This window comes from Anopheles bellator, chromosome 1 (genome assembly GCF_943735745.2).
Source record: "Anopheles bellator chromosome 1, idAnoBellAS_SP24_06.2, whole genome shotgun sequence".
NCBI lineage: Eukaryota > Metazoa > Arthropoda > Insecta > Diptera > Culicidae > Anopheles > Anopheles bellator.
The window spans coordinates 33,453,883-33,477,916 of NC_071285.1; the positions used below are offsets into that span (position 1 = coordinate 33,453,883).

A 24,034-nucleotide genomic window follows, 5' to 3' on the forward strand; every position below is an offset into this window, starting at 1 on the left:
GCTGAAAAATCGCATATAGGTCGAATGTCCAGGGTCTAGTGGAAACTCGAGCGCCGAGCGTCGAGTTGAAGTTTGTGCTAGCAACGGACCATCAGCGGGACTCAAGACGCGCCGGCTCTGGCCCGGTCGGAAATCGGAACCATGCTCACCGAGGCGTACCCATCCCGTGTATATTTAGTACGTAGGAGATGACGCAAACAGTCCCACCGGCGGCCCGTGATGGATCTCTCGGATGGGCTCGTCCTGAGGAGAGCTTTCCGTTCGTTCGCCGGAGATGCCTTCGGGGCGGAACTTGATATTGGAACGAGCCCTCGAAGCCCGGCGGTAACTCGAGGCCCCGGGAGTTATGCGAACGTGTGTTCGTGTGTACTCATATGTATATTCCCACTCTGGCCGAGCTCTTGACGAACGCTCCAAGGAGGGATTTTCGATCGCGGACTCTTGGCGCAAAAACTCGGCCTGGGCAGGAGACCCGTTCCCGTGCACTATTTGTCCCTGGTTCTACGCGAACGTGATGTCAACATGGGGCGCTGGGGGCCTTCCGCCATTACACGCTTCCACGAAATCGAAACAACGGCCACTTTCCGGCCACGTGTAATGTGATGAGCGCCAAGCGTCGGAGGTCGGGTGCCCGTTTGCTTTGGCTATGCAAACGTTCCCTGTTTGGCGTTTCGGGCCACAGTAACCGCAACCCAGCACCCGAACCTGGCACTCGGCCAGTGTCCCCGGCTCGCTGGCCGCCTAGCCGTGGGAAGTGTCTGATCTCGTCTGCCCTCGTTTGCGCTGATGATCAAAAGGACGGCATGGTAAAAAGGACCGTTCGCGGCGAGCGGTCTTAAGTAGCTGGCCTTAATTAAGTTACAAGTTTACTTTTTTGACCCGCACCCAAGCGCACGCCCATCACCGAGCCCGTGTCCCACGGTTCGCGCTGAGGATGCTCTTTAAATAAAGAATATGGTATCACCGATGGCTCCCGATGGCTAGCTGATTGGGCCAGTGCAGAAGCAAGGCCCGGACCGGTCACCAAAACCGGGATTCCGCCCCAGGATGCTCCCGATGCCACACTGTGATTGATAGTGACAGAAGACCATTTTCGTCGGGGAAAGGCGGCAAAAGGCCGCCGGTTGTAAGTAAACGGGGGCACAAATTCTTTGCTGAAAGGTTTTGCGAAAGACTGTCCCGTAATGAAATTCTTTCCATCCCCACGGCCGCCACGGGCAGCTAATGGAGTTAACTTTCTTGGGCGAAACCGATATTACATCAGAGCCCGCCGGCGAAAGGAGCCCGTAGGGAGAGGCGTCGTCCCGTGATGGATTCCTGATGAGACGGCAAGGAAGGCACAACTTTTTATATAAAATAAAGGGAGAAATCATAAGCGCATAAGTGCGGTGGCAGTTCAACAAGCCCTTCGGTCATCGAAAGCGTGGAAGACGTTTGAAACCGAATGCTGAACCATCTCAATAGTATAACGTCGAAAAAGATGGAAGTCTTCTCTAGGTAGTAGAAAAAATGATTGTATTATAATAGGATATAGGATATGATAGGATGTATTATAATAACCGTGGAGGGATACCCTCCACAGGTCGCGGTCGTATCGATGCAGTTGCATCATCCTATCTTTGCCTGTGTTATTCTGGAGGGCGTAAGAGTACTTCACGGGCAGGTTCGTCGTCCGCCGTTCTCATGACATGATCAGCCCACGGGAGTCTAGCGAGGCGTACACGCTGCACGACAGTGAGGTCACGTCTAAGAGCGTTCGTCAGTTTTGGACAGAGTCCATGGCTCAGATGCGTATCCGACTATTGGGATTATAAATGTTCTGTAACCCTTGCTTGGACCGTCTCGGCACGAGATGTGGGCGAAATAGTTCACATCTAGTTTCAATAACTGGCAGTAATTTGGTTATTTATTGTTGGTTCTTGGTGAATGTAAACTCCACAACTAACAGACGCGTAAATGTAAATGCGTATGATGTTCAAAAGAGGAAACATAAGGTCAGCGAGAGGCGACGACGAGACTGTTCATTTTTTTGAACCAGTAAAGGCAGAGAATAAAGCAAATAATTTTTTAGTCCTACGTACCGAACGCCTAGCTCTAAATTCGAGCCGAATTAAATACGGTGCTAAGCCGTCGTTTCGAAATTACAGGGCTGGCATTTTTCCGTTTTTGAATATACCTGTCAATCCAAGTATCAAACAATCAAACAAGTGTCAAACATGTGTGCGGATTCGAAAACTTTAATTTTCCAGCCAAATTTCTTCGGCGACGAGGAACATTTTTCTTTTGGCGGCTCCGTAACAAGAGACCGTTATGCCGAGAAAAGGTGACTGTACGAAGATATGGACTTCGAGGATATGTGGTTTCAGTGAGACGGGGCCACGAGCCACATAGTACGCCACTGGTTTTCGAACTAGAACATTGATGGGCGTATCAAAAGACCGATTTTTATACTGACAAGCCTGCAACTTTGAAACATTGGAACCGTCACGGTCGCCATGTAGTGAACTGTCACCGAAGGTACACTCAAAGTACGGGTTTTCACCGGCGAAGCCTACAGTTCAAGAAGACTGACATAAGACTAAGGTACTGGATCGCGATAGGTTCCGATGAACTTGGCTTTGCCTCCATATAACTTCATATAACTTCACGTTATTTTAGTATTCGGTAACAAGCATCAACGTGATTAGCTCAACAATGAAAATAAACCTGTCCGTACCTAGATTGGGTTGGCATTTGACAATGGAACGTGGAGTGCATACGAAAAAGAGCGTAAAGCAAACAAAGCCAAGTCATCCGTGTTCAATTTACAGGACTTTGATATGCGGAATACTTGTTCTTGTTTTTTATTCTCATAGGAACGCATATTTATAACGGAATACTTGTTGCGCCTTTACAAATTAACAATCCATGCCCGAGAAGCATTTGTTTGTTTTCCCTGGCTTTTCGTAGCCAGTTACGACGCAAGTGCGACGGAAGGCTTTGCCGAGTAACGCTTGAGCGATGACTGTTTTCCTATTATTGGTACGCCACTTCGGTAGCTCTATCAACAAGTGCAAAACGGTCCGTATCGGAGCGTCCGTGGTTACAACAGCATATTTGCGACCTGGCGGTGGTGGCCGCGGTGGCCTTCTCAGAACCCGTGACCCGCTCCCGGCCGCAGCAAAGGCGAGCAATAGATTGAAAACAAAAATCGTATTCCGAATCTAACCCGATTCGAGGAGAGCAAGGGCCAACCGAATGACCGAGGCACGATTTAGAGCACGAACACAAGACATGCGCCATAACCCTGAGAGCAATCTCCGCGCACAAAGCACCGGGGGGGGGGGGCGGCGGCAGCAGCGGACCGTGCCTTTTCCGTTCGTCCTTTTGCGTGCCGAATAAACATTTCAACCGAGAGGATCGAGCATAAAACCGTCAACCTCAGAGCTCGGTACATCGATTGCCGGAGAAGCGAGCAGAAAAAGAACGCCGACCAAACACTCTAACGCAGCTCGATTTTCGGTGCGCGCATCTTGCGGTTGCGGCAGCTCTTAGGCAAATAGCGAAGTCACAGGACCTCCTCGCGGAAGGGCTGGGCACTTCAGAATCGATTTTCTGCTGAAAGGAGAGTGTCCCCTTTCACGCACCGCTTTACAGCACACCCGACCGCCCTGGTGAGCGCGGCCAGCAGACAGCCAGCAAGTGCTGCTTCGAGTGCAGCAAATTGAAGACGGTTATCTGTCTTGCACAAATAATACTCTAGCTGCGCTATTTTTTCGCCCACCCCGTGGGTGTGTGTTGTTTTGCCTTCCCAAGCTTTTGCCCCGCTCCACAGGCTAGTTCGCCCTTTTTCGCCCGTTTAGTTTCCTTTTTCGGGCGCAGAAAGAGCATCGGAGCATCACGGCAAACATCACAAAGCGCTGAAGCTGATGGAGAGGTTGTTGCTACATGACGCTGGATTGGATGGTTGATTTGGTTGCCCTGGCTGTGTGCTGAGCATCTACTTTCCGCTGGCGTGGCGTATGATCGCTCGTGTTGCCTTCCTTTCAACTGTCACACGTTTTGCGATCAACGGTGTCAGTCGAGCGGAACGACAGACCGGGCCGGCCGAGACTTGGCCTGATTATTTTTTCTGGTCCGTCTCGCTTTTGCCCACTACAAACCGAGCGTAGGGTATAATTTTCCGGAATCCCTGGTCCATATTCTTCGTTCTATTACGCTCCGGCCGGGCCGACAGGTACTCGGGGAGCATCTCCGATGTTTACGTCCTCTCGACAGCATTATTAAGATGTCATCTTCGTTAGCCTCGGCCGGGCGAATCAAAGGGCCGAGGAAGCGATGGCAAAGTATCTCCGTTAGGACATTGGGCATCTTCGGGCGCAATCTTCGCAATCGTTGTCCTTTTCGGGGTGGAGGGATAAGATTGTGAATTCCGCAGGATTGTTTGCGCTAAACGGAAGCGCATTCCAGTTGGCCAAACAATTTTGGCGCCACCGCTGGAGCTTCCACTGGAGATTGGCTGTTGGCAAAAATTCTAATCAGCTTTGGTCGCCTCACGACTCACCGTGGGCCGTGATTTGCTCTGGAACGGTGTGATACGACCCGTGACCGCATTCAAATAGCATACGCGCGTCACGCCGGCAACCATCTTAAGGAATGTGTTGCACAATTTGCTGTAATCCTTGCCCTCCACAGCTGGCAAAGTGGACATCAAACACTTGCGGCGGGCACACACTGCCAAGGACACCGCGTACAGCGTCATTCGCATTCATCGACACGTAATCCTTGCCGCTCCGCCACTCCGCCCGGTTTGGGGCCAGTTGGGGAATTTTTGTCATGTTTCCGTGGAGACTGTTGCATGTCACCGTGTGGCAGGACACGCCACCCGGGCGGGCTGCCAACCAAGGTCAACACAGAGATTTATCTGGCAGACCGGGGTGTGGTACACCCCGACAGCTCCACCGGGCCGGCGGGTTCGGGTTTAAGGCCCGTGGCCCCGCACCGTGCATCTCACCACGTCGAAGAATGCTCCCGAAATGGCCCCGGTAATGGGGAAAGTTTCGGTCCGTGACAGCCAGTGTTGGAGGGCCGGGTCCTGCCGGGAAGCAGAAAATATTACCACATCAGGATGCGGTTTGTCTCGAGGCTGCCCCGGCCGAAGGAACTGGCGGGTGGACGACGGTGGGCTTGGGTTTAATCATGTCCCCCACCCACCCCCCTGCACACGTGGGCCCTGGGGGACTTCGGGTCCGTTCGGTCGAGTTTTACAACTATCCGACCGCACCGGTGGCCATCTGGAACGAAGACGAAATCCGCCTGGCCGAGACTGCACCGCCAAAGGGGCCCGGACCCGGCACCCGAAGTATGCGGTGGGTATTTCGGGAAGGGAAGCTGCCACAAGCTGCGCTTTGTGTGCGTGTGTATCGGGCTACATCAAAGATGTGAACTTTTGATATTATTATATTCCTGATTACGCCATCCTCGCACCCAAACCACGCCCAGCACTCCTCCTTTTGCCTGTTTCTTCGCACGCAAAGCACGTTTTCGTCGCGTAATTTCCCATGCTCACCGCCGCCGCTACCGCAGCCGCCGGGAAAGTACCTGTCAATGGCCCTTTACGCCTCCGACATTGTTAAATATTTTTCCCACTGCACGGCAACACGGCCACACAACCACCGCAACGGCCTTGCAGCAGAGTGGCCCTCGACGAGGTTCGACGAGCCCCAAGGCCAGGGATTAAAAATGTTTGTCTGGTAAGGTCTGGCGACCGCTCCAACGGCCAGGGATTAGTGCTCCTGTGCCCGGGACCCGAACCAGCTGGGAGCAAGATTGAGATGTGAACAAACTGAGTATACCAAGAAACGGCGTACCCTACGGTAAAGCTGCTCAATATTGTCGGTTCTTTTGGCAAGAGCATGTCGAAGCGGCTATTGGGAAAAGGACACAAAAACAGATACACCTGCAGAACATGGGCGCTGTCGGTAGTATCTTGATGGTTGGGCGAGTCCAGTAAGAAATCCCACAGTTTATTACGCAGCACTAGCTGTTCATACGGATCGAGTTACGTTCGATAAAAAAAGGTTCTACAGACGTATCCGAGCTACTAACCAATGCTACTTGAATTCGTTGCGATAACGGTAACTGTAGATGGCTAAAAGTACACCAAATTGATTCAAATGGCATTAGAAATCATTCTGTTTTCTAGATTAACGAACTACCTACAAAATCACGTTGGAAAAAGAAAATTAGATTCATATTTCATTATGTTATTATTGAGATGTTCGTTGGAATAATGAGCAATAAAACCAGAAACGGGCTGGTTTGTATCGATAAGGTTTGACTTCGTCAGTTGCTTGCAAAGTTACAGCACATTTATTAGCGGATTTTTAAGACGTCCAAAAGACGTCCAAAAAACGTCCCAAGATGATCATACATTTTTATATACATAAAGTTTTTATTATTTAGTATTATCATTTATTTGTGTACAGGGACAATATGCTTTTAAAACCAAATTCAGGTTAAAATCGCTGCGGCTCAAAAGAGCGGTGTTTCGTAATGCATTGGAATGTACACTTTTGCACTGGAATTTCCAATACCATTCAGTAGCATAGGGAAATGATTTAATATTTAAAAAAATTAAATTTAGTTTGCAACTTATCTTTGAAGAGATCAGACCATTTCGACTTTTGGGCCTTAAAACAACGTTTTGCGGGGATTCATGTTTTTCTGCTACCTTCTGAGGAAAACTGCTACAGAATCGCATCAACCAATTGTCGAAACTTGCTTTAGGAAGATCGCAGGAAGATTTAAGCGGTTTAAACCATTTAAACATGGCGATTTTAACTTCACAAAACTTGGGGATGAAAAGTGGATTCATTTTGAGATTCCTTAAAAACAATGATGGGACACTCATCAACTCTTCAATTGCAATGGGGGGGGCAGAAATGGGACCAGATGATGCGACCAGAAAGGTATGGTATATCACAAGCTCCTAAACCTGGTGAAATCCTATATATCGTATATCTGCACAAACTGCACAAACTGCACGAATAAAAAAAGAAATTTTCATTTCAATGCAATAAACATGTGATTTCTTTTTAAAACCCTCATTTTTTACATTTAGACCTTGTGGTCAACAGAAATAAAAGGATCGGACAATAACAAGGATCGAACAAAAGCGTGCTTTGCTTGGCCATAATGAGAATTTCGGGGAATGTTTTCGGAACAAAATAGCACAGCAACAACTAACTTCTTTGGACCAAATTTGGGGCCTAATTTGCGTTGATTCAAAATCGGCAAAAGCCGATTTTACGCCTGTTTCGGAAAGGGACCTAACATGTGTGCGTTTAGTTTTAGTCCTCATCCATTTGTACGCCGATTTTCGTCGCATTTGGGAAAAAAGGGCATCGTCTTTCTCCCGGAGTAAATCCGGAACTGCTTCTGCCCTTGGCCCAGCGCAAAACTAGTGGAAATCGTGTTCAACATGTTGCTTGCTGTCAGCTTGAAAGCTTGGCTTATCCCCCATCTTATAGTCATCCACCTACAGGCGGATGTATCAATTTTATGATGATTTATTGTGCTCCCGACTACCCTACCTCGACTCCGCTGGTGCCCACAATCCTTTCGCCTTCGACGGAAGGATTTTGTGGTTTTTCTTGTTCGTATGAGTGTATGTGGGTGGGTGTGAGTGTGTGTGGAGGCGATAGGGCTCTGCGCCGCCCCCTCGTGGCCGACGTTCCCCGACGGAATATGAGTTATGAACCGTACGAGATGAGACTTGTCCCGAATTTGCATAAAGTTCTCCGTAAGCACGTGCTAGGCCTACGGTGGCCCCCGTTGGCAGTACCGCGCGAGCACGAGGCGCGGGTATTAAGAGCGACATGCGAAATGATTCGTCTTATCGCACCCCAAGCAATAAAAGTTATGGCATCAGACCACTCGCCTGGGACTCCCGAACCCCCGGCGATGGTGGTGGACCGGCCGATCGCACCCAAAGCCCATACATCAGCGCGCACACACGCCATGAGGCCATCACAATTTGTAGAAATTTGACTTTATCAGCGGCTGATGATCTGTCACAAAGTACGAAAACGTGTTTTCATTATGCGGTCCCGCGGTCGGCGGGCGGGATTTTCGCGGCTTTTCTCCAACCAGCCAGCGCTGGCTGGCTGGGCCAAATCCTCGTAAGCTCCGGCAAGCTTCCGGGGAAATAAAAAGAAACCACGCCGCTCACCATATCCGGCGCTGCGGTGCGCCCGGGGAGGCGCCCACCATCGGGTACATAAATCATTCAGCTGATATGCTTAACATAAAACTACAATAAATATTGGAAAATGATAGCCATTTGCGGGCGCGCCGACATCATGCCCCACATAACGCGTGCGGCGGCTACGTGAGATGCATCTTCCGTTGGCCCCACCCTTGCAGCAACTGGTGCTTCCCGGTGGAGGCGTCCATGAACGCTCGACACGCAAATCTGCGTTTATGAAGTGTCCGGAGGCCGGGAACTTGCTCGGTTCTGTCTGATAAGTTCTTTGCTTAGCAAACCGTTAAACACAAAACAACCGACGGAGTTTTGGGACTAACGCAATGTCTGTGGTTGGGTGTGCGTTTCAATCGGAACGAAATTAGTTGCCCCCCAAGAACTCCGAAACACAGCAGTGCGGTGCAGCAAATTAACCCGGCTGCGTGTCTCGCTGCTCGCTGATGTCTCTGACGCAGTGCCGCACCGAGACGAGCATAGCTCATTTAGAGGATTTCAATTAATACGGTGGATTATGTTTTTGGAGTCTTCTGCTCGCCCGACGTTGGGGTTCGCCGTTGGCCGACGCCAGGACGTCGGGGCTGTATATTGTTACGGCTAAGTGTTAATCTCAATTCATCCAGAACGGCGCGTGCCTGGTCTGCGAGAAGGGCAGAAGGTCCTCGGTGCGGCCCCCAGGAGTGCCTTTCATCGTCTGGCACATGTCGCCGGCGTACAGCCGACACCACGCAACCGTCACGAACTCCTGAAGTCATCAGTAACCTGCTGCCGCTCGCGCCAACTTCTACCCTTGGTAGGCGTTTGTCTTGAGGAGCACTATAGCGTTTTATTTCGAGTGGCGCTGTCATTCACCGCGCGCCAAGATCACGACGATGAATGCGGAACAGAGGCTGAAAAATGAAGAAAAAGAGCCCTCCTGCTAATGCTACTAATGCCAGTTATGTTGGGACAGAAGGGTGCAATATCGTCCTCCGAGGCAACGGACGCCCGACAGCCTGTCTGCAACCGCATCCAGGCCTGAGCCGAGCGGGCAGGACCATCCGCAGGCCGGCGTCTCCTCCCGCTCGGTGGTTAATGTTTGCATTTGTTCTTCGCCGGTGTTTTCATTTCATCTTCATCTGGCGGGCTAGAGTTCTGGAGTTTGCCGCGGCGCGATGATGCTGTTTGATGCCTCTGACACTCTGCACCGAGAAGAGGGTCAGCTCGCTCGCTGCGGGGATAAAAGGTTCTGGGTCCTCGTGGCAGTGGCGACCCCGCCCCGCCCCGCCGCGGAACCACTCCGGGAAGCGCCATCTCATATCTGCAGCCCTCTAAACATTCCAAAACATTGCATGACGATGATGAAGGGTCCGCCGCCTAGCCGGGGCCCTCTATTTCGTCGGGGCCTGAGCCAAACGCAAATGAGAAATGTGGTGCACTTCGGGGATGTCCATTTCAGAGACACACTCACACGCGCACACCGCGCAGCAGCAGCAGGGCTCGCATACATTACGCCAAGTTTGAGTGAAAAATGTGCTGCTGCAATGAAGGCGGCGAGTTCGGTGGGGAACAGGAGTCCTTCAACGGGGCGCGGGCTGGTGTGGCGTGAATTATGCTTCGTGTTACCACCCCGTCGGTCACTTGCGTCACTTCCGTTCCATCCAGCGCTCCGAAGAGCGAGGAGCAACTTTATATCTCCGTCTCTCGCCAACCGGTCCGTACGGTGGGGGTTGGCAACGTGCGAAACACAGCCCGGCCATAGAGTTTCTTATTTTCGCCGAGTCTCTTCTTCCTTAATCTTAAGCAAACGAGTCGGGTGTCAGGATACGGACCACCGTTGGTTGGAGCGCCGCGAAATCGCTCCGTTTTGAATTCACACATAAAGCTTTATCGCGGGCTGCTCGGGTTCCTTTCGACTTTTCACGCTCGCTGCACGTACCTCGCGTGAGTGAAGGGGCCCCGCATTGCAGCGCACAGGTCCCGAGTGCCCAGCCCCGCCCAGGGAAATGAAGTTTGCCCACTTTCCGGCTTCGGGGGAAGCGGTGTTCCGTCAACTGACGACGACTGACGTCAACATGTAATCCAGTTGACGACGAGTGCCAACCGGTCCGGTGGCCCGGGAATGCCAAATCCGTGCCGCCCCGGGCGCGGCCGATGGAAAACGATGCACAAAAAAGGCTGCTCTCTTGCCAGGAAGTACTGCCGGTTGTTGCACCACTTCCGGTGCGGCGCTCGAGATGCCGTGCGACAGACGGCCCAAGTTGGTGCCGAGCGGATGCTTCGGGCAACGCCGGCAAACCCGTTTAGGCGCAAGTAGATCGTCGACGGAGTGCGAGCGTCAGGGTCCACATGATGCATGGGTGCTTTTTATGCCGTTTAACATTGTGCTAATTTCCACCGCTGACACGGGCTTTAATAATACGGTGAAATATGGAAAATCACCGTTTTTCTGCAAACTGCGTCCTTGGTCAGCATATGGCGTCCAACGTGTCGGCCTTAGGTAAGATTTACGAAAGATTATTTGAAAGCTACATCAAGGGGTCGGTTACTTACACTGATTTTGGTTGATTGACCGTAGATTTTGGCTCAGAAATGATCCGCTGAACGTTCTTCAACACAAACGAGTAGAAATCGTGTCCTTTAGAAAAACGTAGGTCTACGTGTGTTACGAACTTGAAGAAAACCTAGGAATGATCCGTAGGGCTACTGAGCATCGGAATTACTGCAACATAAATCGGTGTGTTTCAGTAGCAATCGATTAAATGACCTCCGTCGGTCTGATGACATTAAAGAAGAGTAATTAGGATCGTTGCTAGACTCAGTTCGATTAGACCAGTTGCGTAAGTTGGTCTCTTTCGATTCATATTATTAAATACCTCCATCTTTTCGAAGAATCACCTTACCTTTAATCCCTAGTTATATTAAGTCTATATAGTCCTGTTCCCGCGTAACGTTTTGTTTGCGAAATGCTACGTTCTGATGATGTTCCTTGACTGATGACTGTTGGAAGAACGATTGATTTAGCAAGAAGTATTTTAAAGTTGTTGTTCCTTGTTTTTTCGCGCGTTCTAAAACCATATTTAATGCTAATAACCGTGACCACGTTTAAACGTCGATGAGCCTGTTAATTGTACTACTTTAAAAGCCATTTTCATTTTCATGTCCTACGATTTTCATTGAAATGTTTCAACGTTTCAATGATTTTTTTTTCACTGGACAATAATAATAAATTTCGCTGAACTACTATATGAAATGTTTGGAAATTGGCCTTTGTCGGGCCTGGGACGTTGAAGCATAGCAGCAGTTCACGGCGTCGGTTGAAGACAACATTTGGCCGTGTAGCTCCATCCTTTCAGTTTATCAATTTGCTTCAGATCTGTAGTAGTCGAAACTAAGAATCATTGAAGCAACTATAAAAAGTCTAAAGTCTAAGTCAACTATGACTTTTAATGTCAAAAAAAGTTTGTTTTGGTTTTTTATGCAACTTGGCGGACATGCGAATAGTTGAAATTGAGAAAAGCGCAAAACCTTGCTAGTGCTCATGATCCTGGGATTTGCTAAATAGATAATGTTTTGACTGCTGGATAGATAATGTTCAATGTGGGCGCTACAAAGACGCAACAAATAACTTTTCAGTGCTTTAATTCTACGCTTCAACTTCAGCTTAGACCCTTCGGCGACTCAAGAACATTTTCTCGAACGGGTGACCTTTGTTGAAAGGAACCGAACCGAGACTCACGGATCAGTGGATGAAATTCTCAATGAACGACATTTGAAAAGGAAGCGCGGCACAGACAAGCGCTTCGTTTCGTGCTGTAGTAATGAGGTTTTGTCTAGTTTGTGGAAGGTGCTTCGCCCACCGACCTTTCGAGTTCCGAAGCGACCCAATCAGCATCACAAACCGCTCGCAACAGGACCGGGGGCATATCTTCGATTAATATATGATGCTCGACCCTGGCCGCTTTATGTGGTCCCATTTCCGCAATCCTCTAGCTCCCTAGGTCCAAGTCAGAGAGGTATCTTAGATATTTCATTTTGTTGCGTTTTCCGCACGAAATTCCGGCCCCAGCATGAAGTGGTACGACGGGACTCAGTTGCATCGTGCGATTCCGAACGGTGCGGTTTACGGTATTGCTAGTGAGGTGACTGCTGCTGCAGCTGCTGTCGGTGACATAAAGGCCAACCTGCCGTGTGGTGAACACCTTCGCCTGGAGTAGTATTCTTTTGTGGTTCACCACATAGGCCCACCCTCGGCCCCTCTTTATCCCTCCGCCACACGGTGCCGGTGAGTGCAGCATAACTGGAGCTCGGAAACAGCACGAGAAAAATAATATAATCCCCAAATGAAAATGTGTGACAAAGTGAAGCAGAGCGACAGCACAGTGTGTGCAGATAGTGGATGCAGAATACTCTTTTGTGCTGCCGCAACAACCGTGGCCCAAACGCTAATGCGCTGTTCCTCCTCCAGGCACTTTGGCACAGCGCACAGTCCTGGCTGGTCCTGCTCGGGCGAAAAAACTTGCATACAGACAAATGTAGCTCTGTTTCTTCGAGAACTTGCAGGCTGAATTTTGTGTGCTTTTATAATCCAACCGCCCGCCATGCGAACGACCGAATGAAGCATGAAACTTATTGAGGTCGAAACGTTTGCGCAAAGTCGACGGAAAAGAAAATTCCAACTTAATCGAAACAAAAACCCTTCACTAGTGAAAAACCTTCATCTTTCTCTTTCTATTGCAGCATGTTCTTGCACCTGCACGTCTTTCGCTGGTGGGGTGGAAAACCATTCCACATCGATAGTTCAATCACCCATCGTTTCTATTAACACACGGCAGTGTGAGTTTTCGGAGCATATGAGCTGGCAAACAATGTACTCGAGCAACTGCAACTGCTTCAATTAGTGTGCCCAGCCTAGAGCGAGAGAAGGGAGCGTACACGGAAGTACCCGTCCGTTTCCGGAACCGGAGAAAAAGGATTGTTTTTCTGCCCCATCGACGCCACTTCGGCAAACAACTTCGACACAACAGCATAACCGATGCCCACACGTACGGGGCTTTCTTTTCCAAGCGAAGCCGTATGCAAACCACCCCTGTGCCCTGTATGGTTACTCGAAGTCCTTCGGAGGCGGCAAAAACGGGCCGCATGGCCTTTAAACGGCCAAGATGCTGTTGCGACCCCGTAGCTACGATATTTGTTCAGCGGCCCGGTGGCCCATAATGAATGTTTGGTGCGGACTCATGCGGAGGAGCTTTCGGCTTTCCCGGAGCGACCGCTGCAAATAGAGCAGAAGACACAAAGTCATCGACAGGCACCTACGGGGCAACGGAAGCCCGGTCTCGGGAACTTGCCCTAGTCTAGTGGTCGGCCGGTCGACTTCTAGGGGTTCATAAAACAAAGTATATGTCGATAAGTGCTACTACGGTGCCTCCCGAGAGTTTCAAGTGTTCTTCGAAAAGCCAGTAGCGCCAGTAGTGGATCGAGGCCAGCGATTGAGTCATAGATTTCAGCATATCAACAATCTCAAGGACGTGGCATGACGGACCAACGAAGAGCTTGCCGTATCCCGTATGCCAGGGCCGTGTCTGAAGCACCAGGGGGAGGTCCTTTTCGACGTAGCTAAGCCCTGCGAGATTTATCAAGGATTCGAATAAGATATGTGGTATTAAGCACCGGCCTTCAAGTCCGAACACAATAAGGCAGGCTTCTCTTGATTGACCCTTTTTACCGGAATATTTACAGTTCCCGTCACACATTCTAGCGAATTGGTGATGACAATCATTAAGCAGGATATGCTTTCTGGTGTCTTTGCACGATACAGAATCCCCAGGCAGCGAACTCAATAAACTTCCATTTACGTCGATCGCCAACCGTAATTGTTTGCAATGTAACAAACTCCGATAAATCGCTTCCACGAAGTGAAGCGTCAAACAAAACTAAATGCAGCACACGCTTGTTCAGAGCTGCCACTATATCCTGATCAAAGAATATAATATGTTAATGAATTATTATCCGAATAAGAACGACAGGAAAAGAATTTGTAATCTAAAAAATTAAGGGACCACCGTTTATTTATCAATCGAAATAGTTGAAAATGGCTCATCGGTCCCTTCCGAATGCATGCATTGTCCAACGAACTGTTTAAACAACGGACCTAAAAGTAGATAAACTGAGTGTAAGACACCTATCCGTGCAGTGAAGTGTTCCAGGAAAGACAAATTGGCCGTGTAGGAAGCATTGGAAACCCGGGCGGGAGGTTTTTCCGGCGAAACTTGAAACCGGTCTGCATGTGGCAGTAAACTTTACGACGAGCAGCTGCTTCGTGAATAATTTCATATAATTTGAGTGATAATTTTACGGATGATTAATATTAATCACCACATCTGGCGCCCAGGACAACATATGTTGGTGTCGCCAACGGAGCACAGGATGGTCGACGAGCGGCCGTCAATTAATAACCAAGTGTGGCGTGGTGGTATGATGTCACGCAAGAAATTTCTAATCTTAAGCAGTGCCTCACGAGCGTAACATTCCGTCAGCCAAACGGGTGGGTCGGGTGTCAACAAGCTGAAAGTCGAGCCTGGAAGATCCATGAGCCGGCGGATCGTCGGCCGTCAACTTACCGTCGTGCGAGTCGTACATGTAGATGATCCGATCCCAGCCATAGTAGCGCACCGTATCGATGATTGCCTGGTAGTAGTCGGGCCGCATGCTGATGGCGAAGTCGAGAAAGCCGGACGACGGCGTCAGCACCTTCTCCGGGAACCAGGGCGTCACGAACGGCATCTGGAAGGTGTTGCTGTACGAGTGCAGCGTGTCGAAGGAATCCGGCGACACCGCGCCGAGCATCGCGAACACGCCGCGCGAAAATTGGTTGCAAACTGCGAAGAAGAGCGTACAGAGTTAGCGCGGCTTGCGAAAGTAAACGGTATCGATGGAGCAACACAAAAAAGTTAACGATTCCTGGCTGACTCTGGCCTATGAGGAAGACCTCGGGCAGGCTGACTCCGAGCAGGTGATTTTCGGTGACAAATTGAATTATGCTTCAAACATAAACCTCCGCCCCCAGCGGTAGCCGCCGCCAAATATTGTAATAACGCCATCAAACGCCGATAGGCAATCAGCTCCGAGCCGACGCCGATTCGGAGCCCCCGAACTGATCGGCACAGATGCGCCCAGATCCTTATCGTCTCCGCCTCCCGCCTGACGATAGGTGGCGCAATATGGTGGTGGCCCTGGAATGGGTGTCGCACACACCAGAGTGTCTCTAGTCTTCGAGTCGGCGGAAGTTCCGGAAGCAGTAATCCCATTATCGTGCGCCGGCACCGATGTTTGACGAAGGTCCACACCGTCGGGGCTCGGTTCGGCTACCTCGAGACGCCGCGTAACGCGCCGCTAATGGAATCGAAATTATATGACCCTCGGGCTCCATCCAGCGTCGATTGGGTCGATTTCATCGAATTCTCGCCACCGTTACGAGACACTGTAAATTGGCTGGCTGATTAGTGGGATCATCGCCGGCGGCTTCCGTCGGCGATGCTCGGCCGGAAAAACGAACCCATCGCCGAAATGGGACCACCGGTAGACTTCATCGCCACGCTGGGTACTCTCCGGCCAATGGCAACGCAGTGCCGGAGGGTCCACGTCCAAAGAAAGGCGCGTTTACTTTGCGAGTCAATCTTCTAAACTACGTTTTTCTTTCCCAAGCAGCACAAATTGATTCCCCGAATTCCCGGCCAGTACCAATGGACACTGAAGTTGTGCCGCTTTAATACTTGGCCTGGCGCTCGTTCATTTGCTCATCTCGTTATTCAATTAATGCAAAAACAAGCGCACCGGCTCCGTGTTTAATTTGCGCAGTTCCGCACCGTTGTGTTTAATATTTTCACCAACGCTCGTTGTCTTCGTTTGTTGCCCGGAATGGTTTCTCCAACAGACACAAGACGAGCGCGTTCCATCGGCCCTACGCCAAGGACACTGAACTGAAAAATTCAATTTATTTCTTCAACTTCACTACGCCGCGCACACAACGCCCGGCACATCATGCCGCTCGGTGTGTGGTTTTCCCTTTCGCCGCGGAAAACCCATCCCAACAGAGGGCGGCCAGCTGCGTGTGTGGGTGTTTGTGGAACTTTGATGGCCTTTTCTGCTGTTGTTTCGTGCCACACTTATTATCGGCAAGCTAGACTTTTCCTATCGCTTCTTTCGATTATTTAGTGTACTTTGCTTTTGTGTTCGCTGGCAGCCGTCGACTTACAGTGTGAGCGCATAAAATGATACCTTTTTGTTGTATAATAAGCAAAAAAGCGTACCCAACACGCGACACATTCTTCCGTGCGCCGAACCGAGCCGAGCTCGGCGCGAACTGAGCGAAATAGCCTGTAATTGGAAGCGATGCCTTTCATGTGACACTCTCGTTGAAGTAAAATCGACATTCGTGGCCCTCGCAACCCTCACAGGACTGCGGTGAACACTCCCCATTCCGGTCCCAACCCCCACAGCTGGGTTGAATGCGCACCCGGCAAACGCGCCGTTATTGGCTGTTCCGCGAAATTTCCGACTGGGCTCCAGAGCTGCCACCGAGACGACTGGAAGGCGGGACGCAAGGCGGCTGCCTGGCTGCAGCGCGGAGCGTTGAGTATGCTTCGGAGACAGCACTCCAAACGAAATTAGTACTGTTGATTTTCCCGCAGACGCAGGACCGGGGACCGGCCGCACGGGGTGTTGTTTTGGAATAAGAAATGACTCGCTTGTCATGCGTGTGTGGCTGGAGGGGTAAAGAATAATTTTCTTTTCCGTTCACGGTGCTCGGAAAAGGGCTTCATTCTCCGCTGTTTGCACTCGGTGAACCATTCCCCAATTCGGCGTATCATTTCCACTTCAAATGCAAATATTTGAATGGTTGCAAGAACAAGCGCACGAGCAGATACTTATCAATATTGGCTCTTGCGATGCCAGAATTGCCACGTGTCCCACGTGACACGGAAATAGACCCACTACAAGATGTTCCTTCTTTGATATTTGTTTATGGCCAAGGTTGCTTCTCGCGGTATTATCCTATAGAGTTGCAGCAACTGGACGGCCAATCGATCGTCGATCAGCCGCGAGCATCCGTCGTAGAGGGCAGATGAAGCACCTAGCTGGAACTAAAATTCGATGATGAACTATGAATTCGATTCGAAATTTGATTCTAATGAACATATGTTTACTACTAAAATTCCTTACCGATCACCGATGGATTTTGAATAGGGTTACCAGTCAGGATCTTATTTGGTATCTGAGCTTGGTTTATTGTTTTGGATTTGGTTTCAGAAGACTTGCGACAAACCTTTTTTAAACCAACCGAAGATCAGAGAGCTTTAATGTGGAGGAAGTAGCCAGATGTCAAAATAATTCCCAACAGCGGCTCCATAATCTCCAACACTATATCTGGTGTAAACACAAATCAGTGTATTGTTATTTCTATCGTTATGATTATCCACTTTTTTGTGTGTTGGTCCCACCAATTTTGATCATGTTTTGAGATTGAGTTTTTCTGTGCAAGAAATATCATCATGTTCGGAGGGAAGAAACTCAGCTTCCAGCCTGCGTTAGGAACGGAATATCTTGAAGCACTGCATTAAAGAACACTCAGTGACACTCAATTTGATCGGCTTTTCATTAGTTTGCCTAATGAATGGCTGCCTTTACTCAGTTTAGCCAAAGGCTTCCAGATTGGCGCTCTTCGTAATCTCGCTTCTCCACTTATTGCTGGAAGTATGACGACGAACCTGAGCTGATGAGCGGAACTAATGGACTCAAACGATTTTGATTGCGAGGCTGCAGCTAATAAGGCAGCGCACTTGTTTGGTAATTGATCCTATTTTCAGCCCAACATAGGCACCACCAGCTGCGCCCGCACCGCACGGTACTTACTCAGTCTCGATAGTTTGAAAGCATCCGCCGTGTTAATGACGTCGACGTACGCCTGTAGCTCGAATCGTCGCGCTGTCACGTTTAGGTTATGGTTAAGCATCGCGAACTTGAACGCCGACTGTATCTCGTCCGTGCCCTGCTCGAATATTGCACCTGAAATGGGAAGCAGAAAATCGCTCAGTTTAAAATACGCGAATGGTTCTAGGAACGGTGAAACGATTTCCGTGGGATGGAATTTCCTTGGCGTAGCACGGGTTTGGGGTTTAATTGGGAGGAAAATTGTTGCCCCTGCGAGGCAGTTACAGCGAACGGAGGCAACAAACAGGGCCACCGTTTGGAGCGATTCTGTGGCATGGCTGCGGACCGCGGGAGGCAATGCGAGTACGACATACGACGGAACTGAAGAAGATCTCGTCCACCTCGCCCTGCGTTTGGCGGAGCCATTGCAACATCTTTGATTTCATTCATCAGCGAGCTTATTTCCCATCCAATCTGCTTACTGCGCTCACCCGGCACCGGAAAGGCGAACAGCTTTGGGTCACGCCGGGGAAAATGACTTTCGCTAACGCCCGCTAATTTCCCGGACCCTTCCGACGACGACGACTACGACGACGGATGACGGTGGAGAGCACAGAAAACCACACAACACTCAGCCACCCTCGAGGTAGTGGGAGCGGCAGGGTCGCTCAGAAAACAATTTCCGGCCAATGAACGATTCTTCCACGACCACAATCCCGGCTGTCGGTGGTTTTTGTAAGCCCAATTGTTTTGCGAACCAGGCTTAAGCCGCACCACCCGAGCTCACCTTCGCCAAGCTCATGATTGCTGTCACAGGAGGCGAGATGAGGCCCATTTAATGCCCATCGCGTGACTAACGAAGCGTTGCTAGGCTGTTCCGCCAAGAAGCGGGACCCTAAGTGCCCTCCGAGGATAAATTTCACGAGCACGGCATGATGGAAGCGCCATTTTCGTTGACCGCAACTGTTTCGTATTATGACCGCGGCCTAATGAACGGGACAACTTTGTGATTTTTCCACCACGCCACAAAACCACCGGTTGCGGCACGGAGGCACAACAAAGAAACCGTTTACCGGAAGCATTGGGCATTTCAGGGCGATTCAATCGGAAATCTACTACGCAGTGGAAACAACTGCTGGCCGGATGGATTCCGCTTAATCCTGAAAACTCCAGTCAGGTCGCACTGCTCTCGATCTCCTTTAACGTGCCCATTGAATCGTACGGACATGAACGAAGACAGCGAGAGATTAATCTCAGTCCTAAGGACTTCGGCACGACTTTCAACCTTTCAGGCACAATAGTTCACACTGCTTTGCACAATAGTTTCATTTGGAACTGTTTACAATATACTGTATTATCCTGTATTATCTAACGCCAACTTAATACTCAGCCAAGCAAGGTAACATTTTTCCAAATATTTTCTCTCCAAATGTTCAAACATCCGTGCGATTACTTGCCGCGCCAGTGGCGGTGCTGTGACTGATTAGAGTTTTTTATGCATCCAAAATTACACTTGAAATGCGTTGACATAGTTGTTAGTAACTAGAACCAGTGTTGAAATAAAAAAATCCCAAAATATAAGAAATCACCAGCGTCCAAAGAACCAACTCACCAAAACTATAAAAATAAGATAAATTGATTGATACTGTTGGCCCAGCATATTGTTGGCCATAAATGGTTTAAATGTCCCTTGTGCTATGGTTTTCTTGGTAAGCAATCGTGAAGAGCACACCAATTGCTTAGAAAAAATTGATACATTAGACCAAGTATGGTCACGTGGGCTTTCGAATTCTCGCGGGCCGTGTAGTTTCGATGTCGCAATGTCTTGTACCGTCGACAGTAACGTTTCTCACGTATTTCTGCAATTTCTATGATTTGGCATATTCGCAAATGGCGAACTGTTGTTCAAATGTTGCGTCAGCCATAAAAATGTTCGCATGATCAGACAGTTCGAATGTTAACACGTAATTTGACAGATTTTCAATGACACTATTTTTTTCAATGACACCATGTTTTTCTAAATTCTTATTTTTTTATATATTAGTTTTAACAAACTTCATTTTTTTACGGCATCCAAGGAGAAGCCAAAAAAACCATACAGGAAAGTTGTTTATTTCTTCTTTGTGAGTTGGAAAACACATTCGCAACATATCTTATGGAGATTATTTTGAGTAGAAAGAACACAGTCCTGATACTTTTCGAACGGGATTTGTGTAATATGAACTATATAAAGGAAGCATAAGGATAGCGTAAAGCAAAAGGAAGCATAAGGAAGCCTTGAAGAAGTGATTCCAGTTCCAAAATGACCGATAACTTGGAGTAGATTTCCTTCAAATGTAGTGTAACTACATAACTAACTACATAAGTAACTAAGTAGTGGAAAATGCTCCTAAAATAGGCTTCTATCGTGTAACCTTAAAGCGTCAGGAACGACTCGTTCGAGCCGCCTTACCCGAAGCATGTTTCCATAATTACGGTACGTGCGACTCAAACACAATTAACAGCAAAACGATGTCCCGAGCGCAATAAATAATAATTTAATAATGAGCAAAACGGAAAATTCAATGACAGCACGGACACTCGAGCGCGGAAGCTGTTTTGGCGGTCGCGTTCCTCGCTTCCGCTTCCTTGAGTCAATCACATTTGCGCTCATGTAAAAGTGTGCGCAAAACAGGCGCATTGATGGATGGGCGTGCCGGAAGGTGCTGAACATAAACAAACTCGGCTCCTGCCGGGCCCGCTGATAAGATGGTGCTGTTTGGATAACTGATTAGCTTTCAAGTATGCTAAGCACATTCATTTAATCATTTGAAGCTTCGAGCGAAACTAACCGGTTCGCCTCGTTCGAGGCGCTCATCAACATTGGCCCAACTTAAATGGTGCGTAGCGTTCGGCCCCATTCAAAGAACGACTCACTACGCAGTGCACTGGGCTGGGAACTTTATGCGCACCTAACCCGACTGTGTATTCGTATAAACAGTTCATCAAGTGACCGCAAAACGATGCTCGAACCGTAGGAGTCGCCAAGACCGCGTTTCCCACTTCAAGAAACCGTCGAAGAGTCGGAAAGGGAAAAAAACCTCCAACTCCCGACGGCTCTCGGCGTGAGAATGAGGTATTCATAGGACGGATAAAAATTAATTAAAATTTTATCCGTGTCCTATCCATGACGAAGCATCCACCCGATCCGGGGGACCGATGGAAACACCGTAACCCCGACGCGATGAATGATGAATTTTGCAACAACCTTCCGGGGACTCGCTTTGGCGGCAATGAACACGCGAAACCGGCCCGAGAAACCCCCCGCCGCAGCACTCCGACCGAGGCCACCGAAAGAATGGGAAGCCAACCAACCGGCCCGTTCCTGGGCAACGTCACAAGCGCCAGCGCCGTGTGGCTTGCGTCAGCCTTCGAGTGGTTCTAAAACCAAAAAACCGCTCTGGTGATGAAAATTTAAGCAGGGATCTGCTGCTGCTGCTGGTGCGCTGACGTCGAATAATAATTTCACAATTAAGCCACCATTAAGCACTAATGCTACTCGATTACCTTGCTTCGTGCGAAGAATTTAATTAATGTATGTATCGCTTGCCAAAACCGGGGCGCGTCCCATTGCTTCCAACCAAAAACCGATCAATAAGGACGAAGGGCCGGTTTCCTTTCCTTTCTTGGTGCGCTGCGTCGATGGCACCCATTGGCGGCACTTAACGAAAACCGAATCCGAATCTTTTATTGGCTGCTGAATTATGGATTACGGCGTCACACATTCAGAGAGAAATGGAATTTTGAAGCACTTCTCTACTCGAAACCTGAGAGTTCTAGTTCAAATGTTCGCGTTTCATTAGCACATCCTACCAACATACGGAAGATGGTGTTCTGGGACACTTAATTTTTTTTTTTTTTTAGCAGATGTTAAAGCATAATGTCTCTGTTTCCAACCACCACCACCGGTCGGTGGCTTGTGTTTGTACATTCCCAAATTATCCTCCGTACAGCAGTGAACACCGCAATCGGTTTGAGCTTTGGCCCTTTGGGTGCTTAAATTTTTCCTTACAATTTTCCGATCTTGCCGTAATCGCCCCACAGATCCGGGCAAGGGTTCAGGCACCGAAAACCATTATCATTAGCATCGCAATCGCCTCTGGGGCAGAGCACGTTGCTGCATCTGGCGTCCACCAGCCCGGAACGCGCGGTGCTGTTTGCAGGTTGGATTAACGTGATAAACGTTTCGTTGAAATGCTTAGAGAGTGCGACAGGGGGAGCTTAGGGACACGATAAACAGCAATTTGAATAACTAATAGTTGTACAACTACTACCACGCAGCGCCATCTGGCAGTGGAGCCGGCCCATAATGGGACAAAAAAGCCTTGCGTACTTACGAATGTCAGTCCGATTGGTCATTTGTTTGGTCGTCTTAAAAACGTCCGACAACACGGCTCACGAAGCCGGAGACTAAACTGCGAATCCGCCTACGGATGAGCAAGGTTTGAGGGCAAGGCCAATTAAGGCACCCGAAACCCGCGGTCTGTAAAGTTTACGCGTTTTATTACTGGGATGGTACCCCAGAAACGGACCAACAGCGTCCACGCTATGTCTGTCTACTTGTTACAAATGAAATGTAACAAGGTCTGGGTGGTTCGGTTTCTTTGAATTCTCTTGGTGTTTTATTTCACAATCTCGGAGGAGCGGAGTCATAGAGTTAAAAGATGACCCGTGTTGCAAATCACGAGAACTTGCTTGTAACTCAAAAACCCTTTATATTCTTCGGATTTCATTTCATCTCCCCAATGGATTTTTCAAAACATTCGGTATAGCCTCCAATGCTTTCTTCGTTTCGCTCTCTATCTCTTCTATAGATTCAAAACGGTGTCCACGGAGTGGCCTCTTGAGTTTAGTAAATAACCGGAAGCCTCGTGGTCAGTTGAATATGGAGGTTGCATCGAAATGATCACGAAAATGTGATGCAAAATCGTCACGATTTTGGTACCAAACGACGTTTCACTCGTCTGAGGCCCAAATAGGTGATATGATATGGATTCCACCGATTCTTTCGATATTGCAACAAGCGTAGTAGTAGGTTAGTTAAACACTTATAAATTCTTGTTTTTCATCAGAATTATTGTTTTTCATGTTTTCCATGCTCGTCAAAGGCCTTCTGCAACATGTTCACACTTTTGGCAGCAGAAAATGCATTTCACACAAAAGAATTATTGGACCTGCGTTGTTGAAATTCACTTTTAACTGTCTACAAAAGGATCCGTATCGTAGCCAATAACAAGTATGTTAACACATAATTTAACAAGGATATTGCTGACAGTGATGCAAACTTGCAAATAAAAACATTTGTCTCTATCGGAATCACAAACAAGTCGAAAATCAAAATTACCGCCACATTCTTCTGGCCACAGAGCTATGTGGCATGTCCGAAGCATCGTGTGCAATTGCAATACAAAGTTTGGCCTCGTTTAACGAGGCGAAAAGTCAAATGGCGCAGTCAGGCCATTGGATCGTCGAAACTGGGGAAAAAGGACCACTAGACGCTCACAGCACACACCGCCGTCGAATCGTTAACCGAAACCCTCATCAAAAGTCGTAATCACTTTCGAAACGATTGCACGAAGTATTGGCAGTAGTAATTTGGCAAAATCTTTAACAGCTTGTCCCGTTGCTGTACCGCACAGTCCCCACTCACACATACGCACCGGGGCCACCGACGGCGAGGACTCCAATCAAAATTCATAATTTATTTGATTGCGAAAAAAGGCCGTATCGGAGTGATGGAAAAACCGCACAGCGTGAGGTTGGCTGGAACGCTTCGCTTGCACCGTTCCCATTTTCCTGCAATCGGCGGCCGCTGGGCTGGGAGAGTGTTTGCCAAGACTTACG

The 24,034-nt window shown here is 48.9% G+C and overlaps 1 protein-coding gene across 1 annotated transcript in view; it reads right to left on the bottom strand.

Moving 5' to 3' along the window:
• Positions 1–24,034, bottom strand: part of LOC131206699 (glutamate receptor 1-like) — a 66,426-nt gene that overhangs the window by 28,829 nt on the left and 13,563 nt on the right. Inside the window, exons 2-3 of the mRNA XM_058199370.1 lie at positions 18,134–18,286; positions 14,842–15,099 (exon numbers count right to left, since the gene is read on the bottom strand). Of these exons, the coding sequence (XP_058055353.1) occupies positions 14,842–15,099; positions 18,134–18,233 (358 nt within the window). The 5' untranslated portion in view covers positions 18,234–18,286. The remainder of the gene's footprint in view (positions 1–14,841; positions 15,100–18,133; positions 18,287–24,034) is intronic.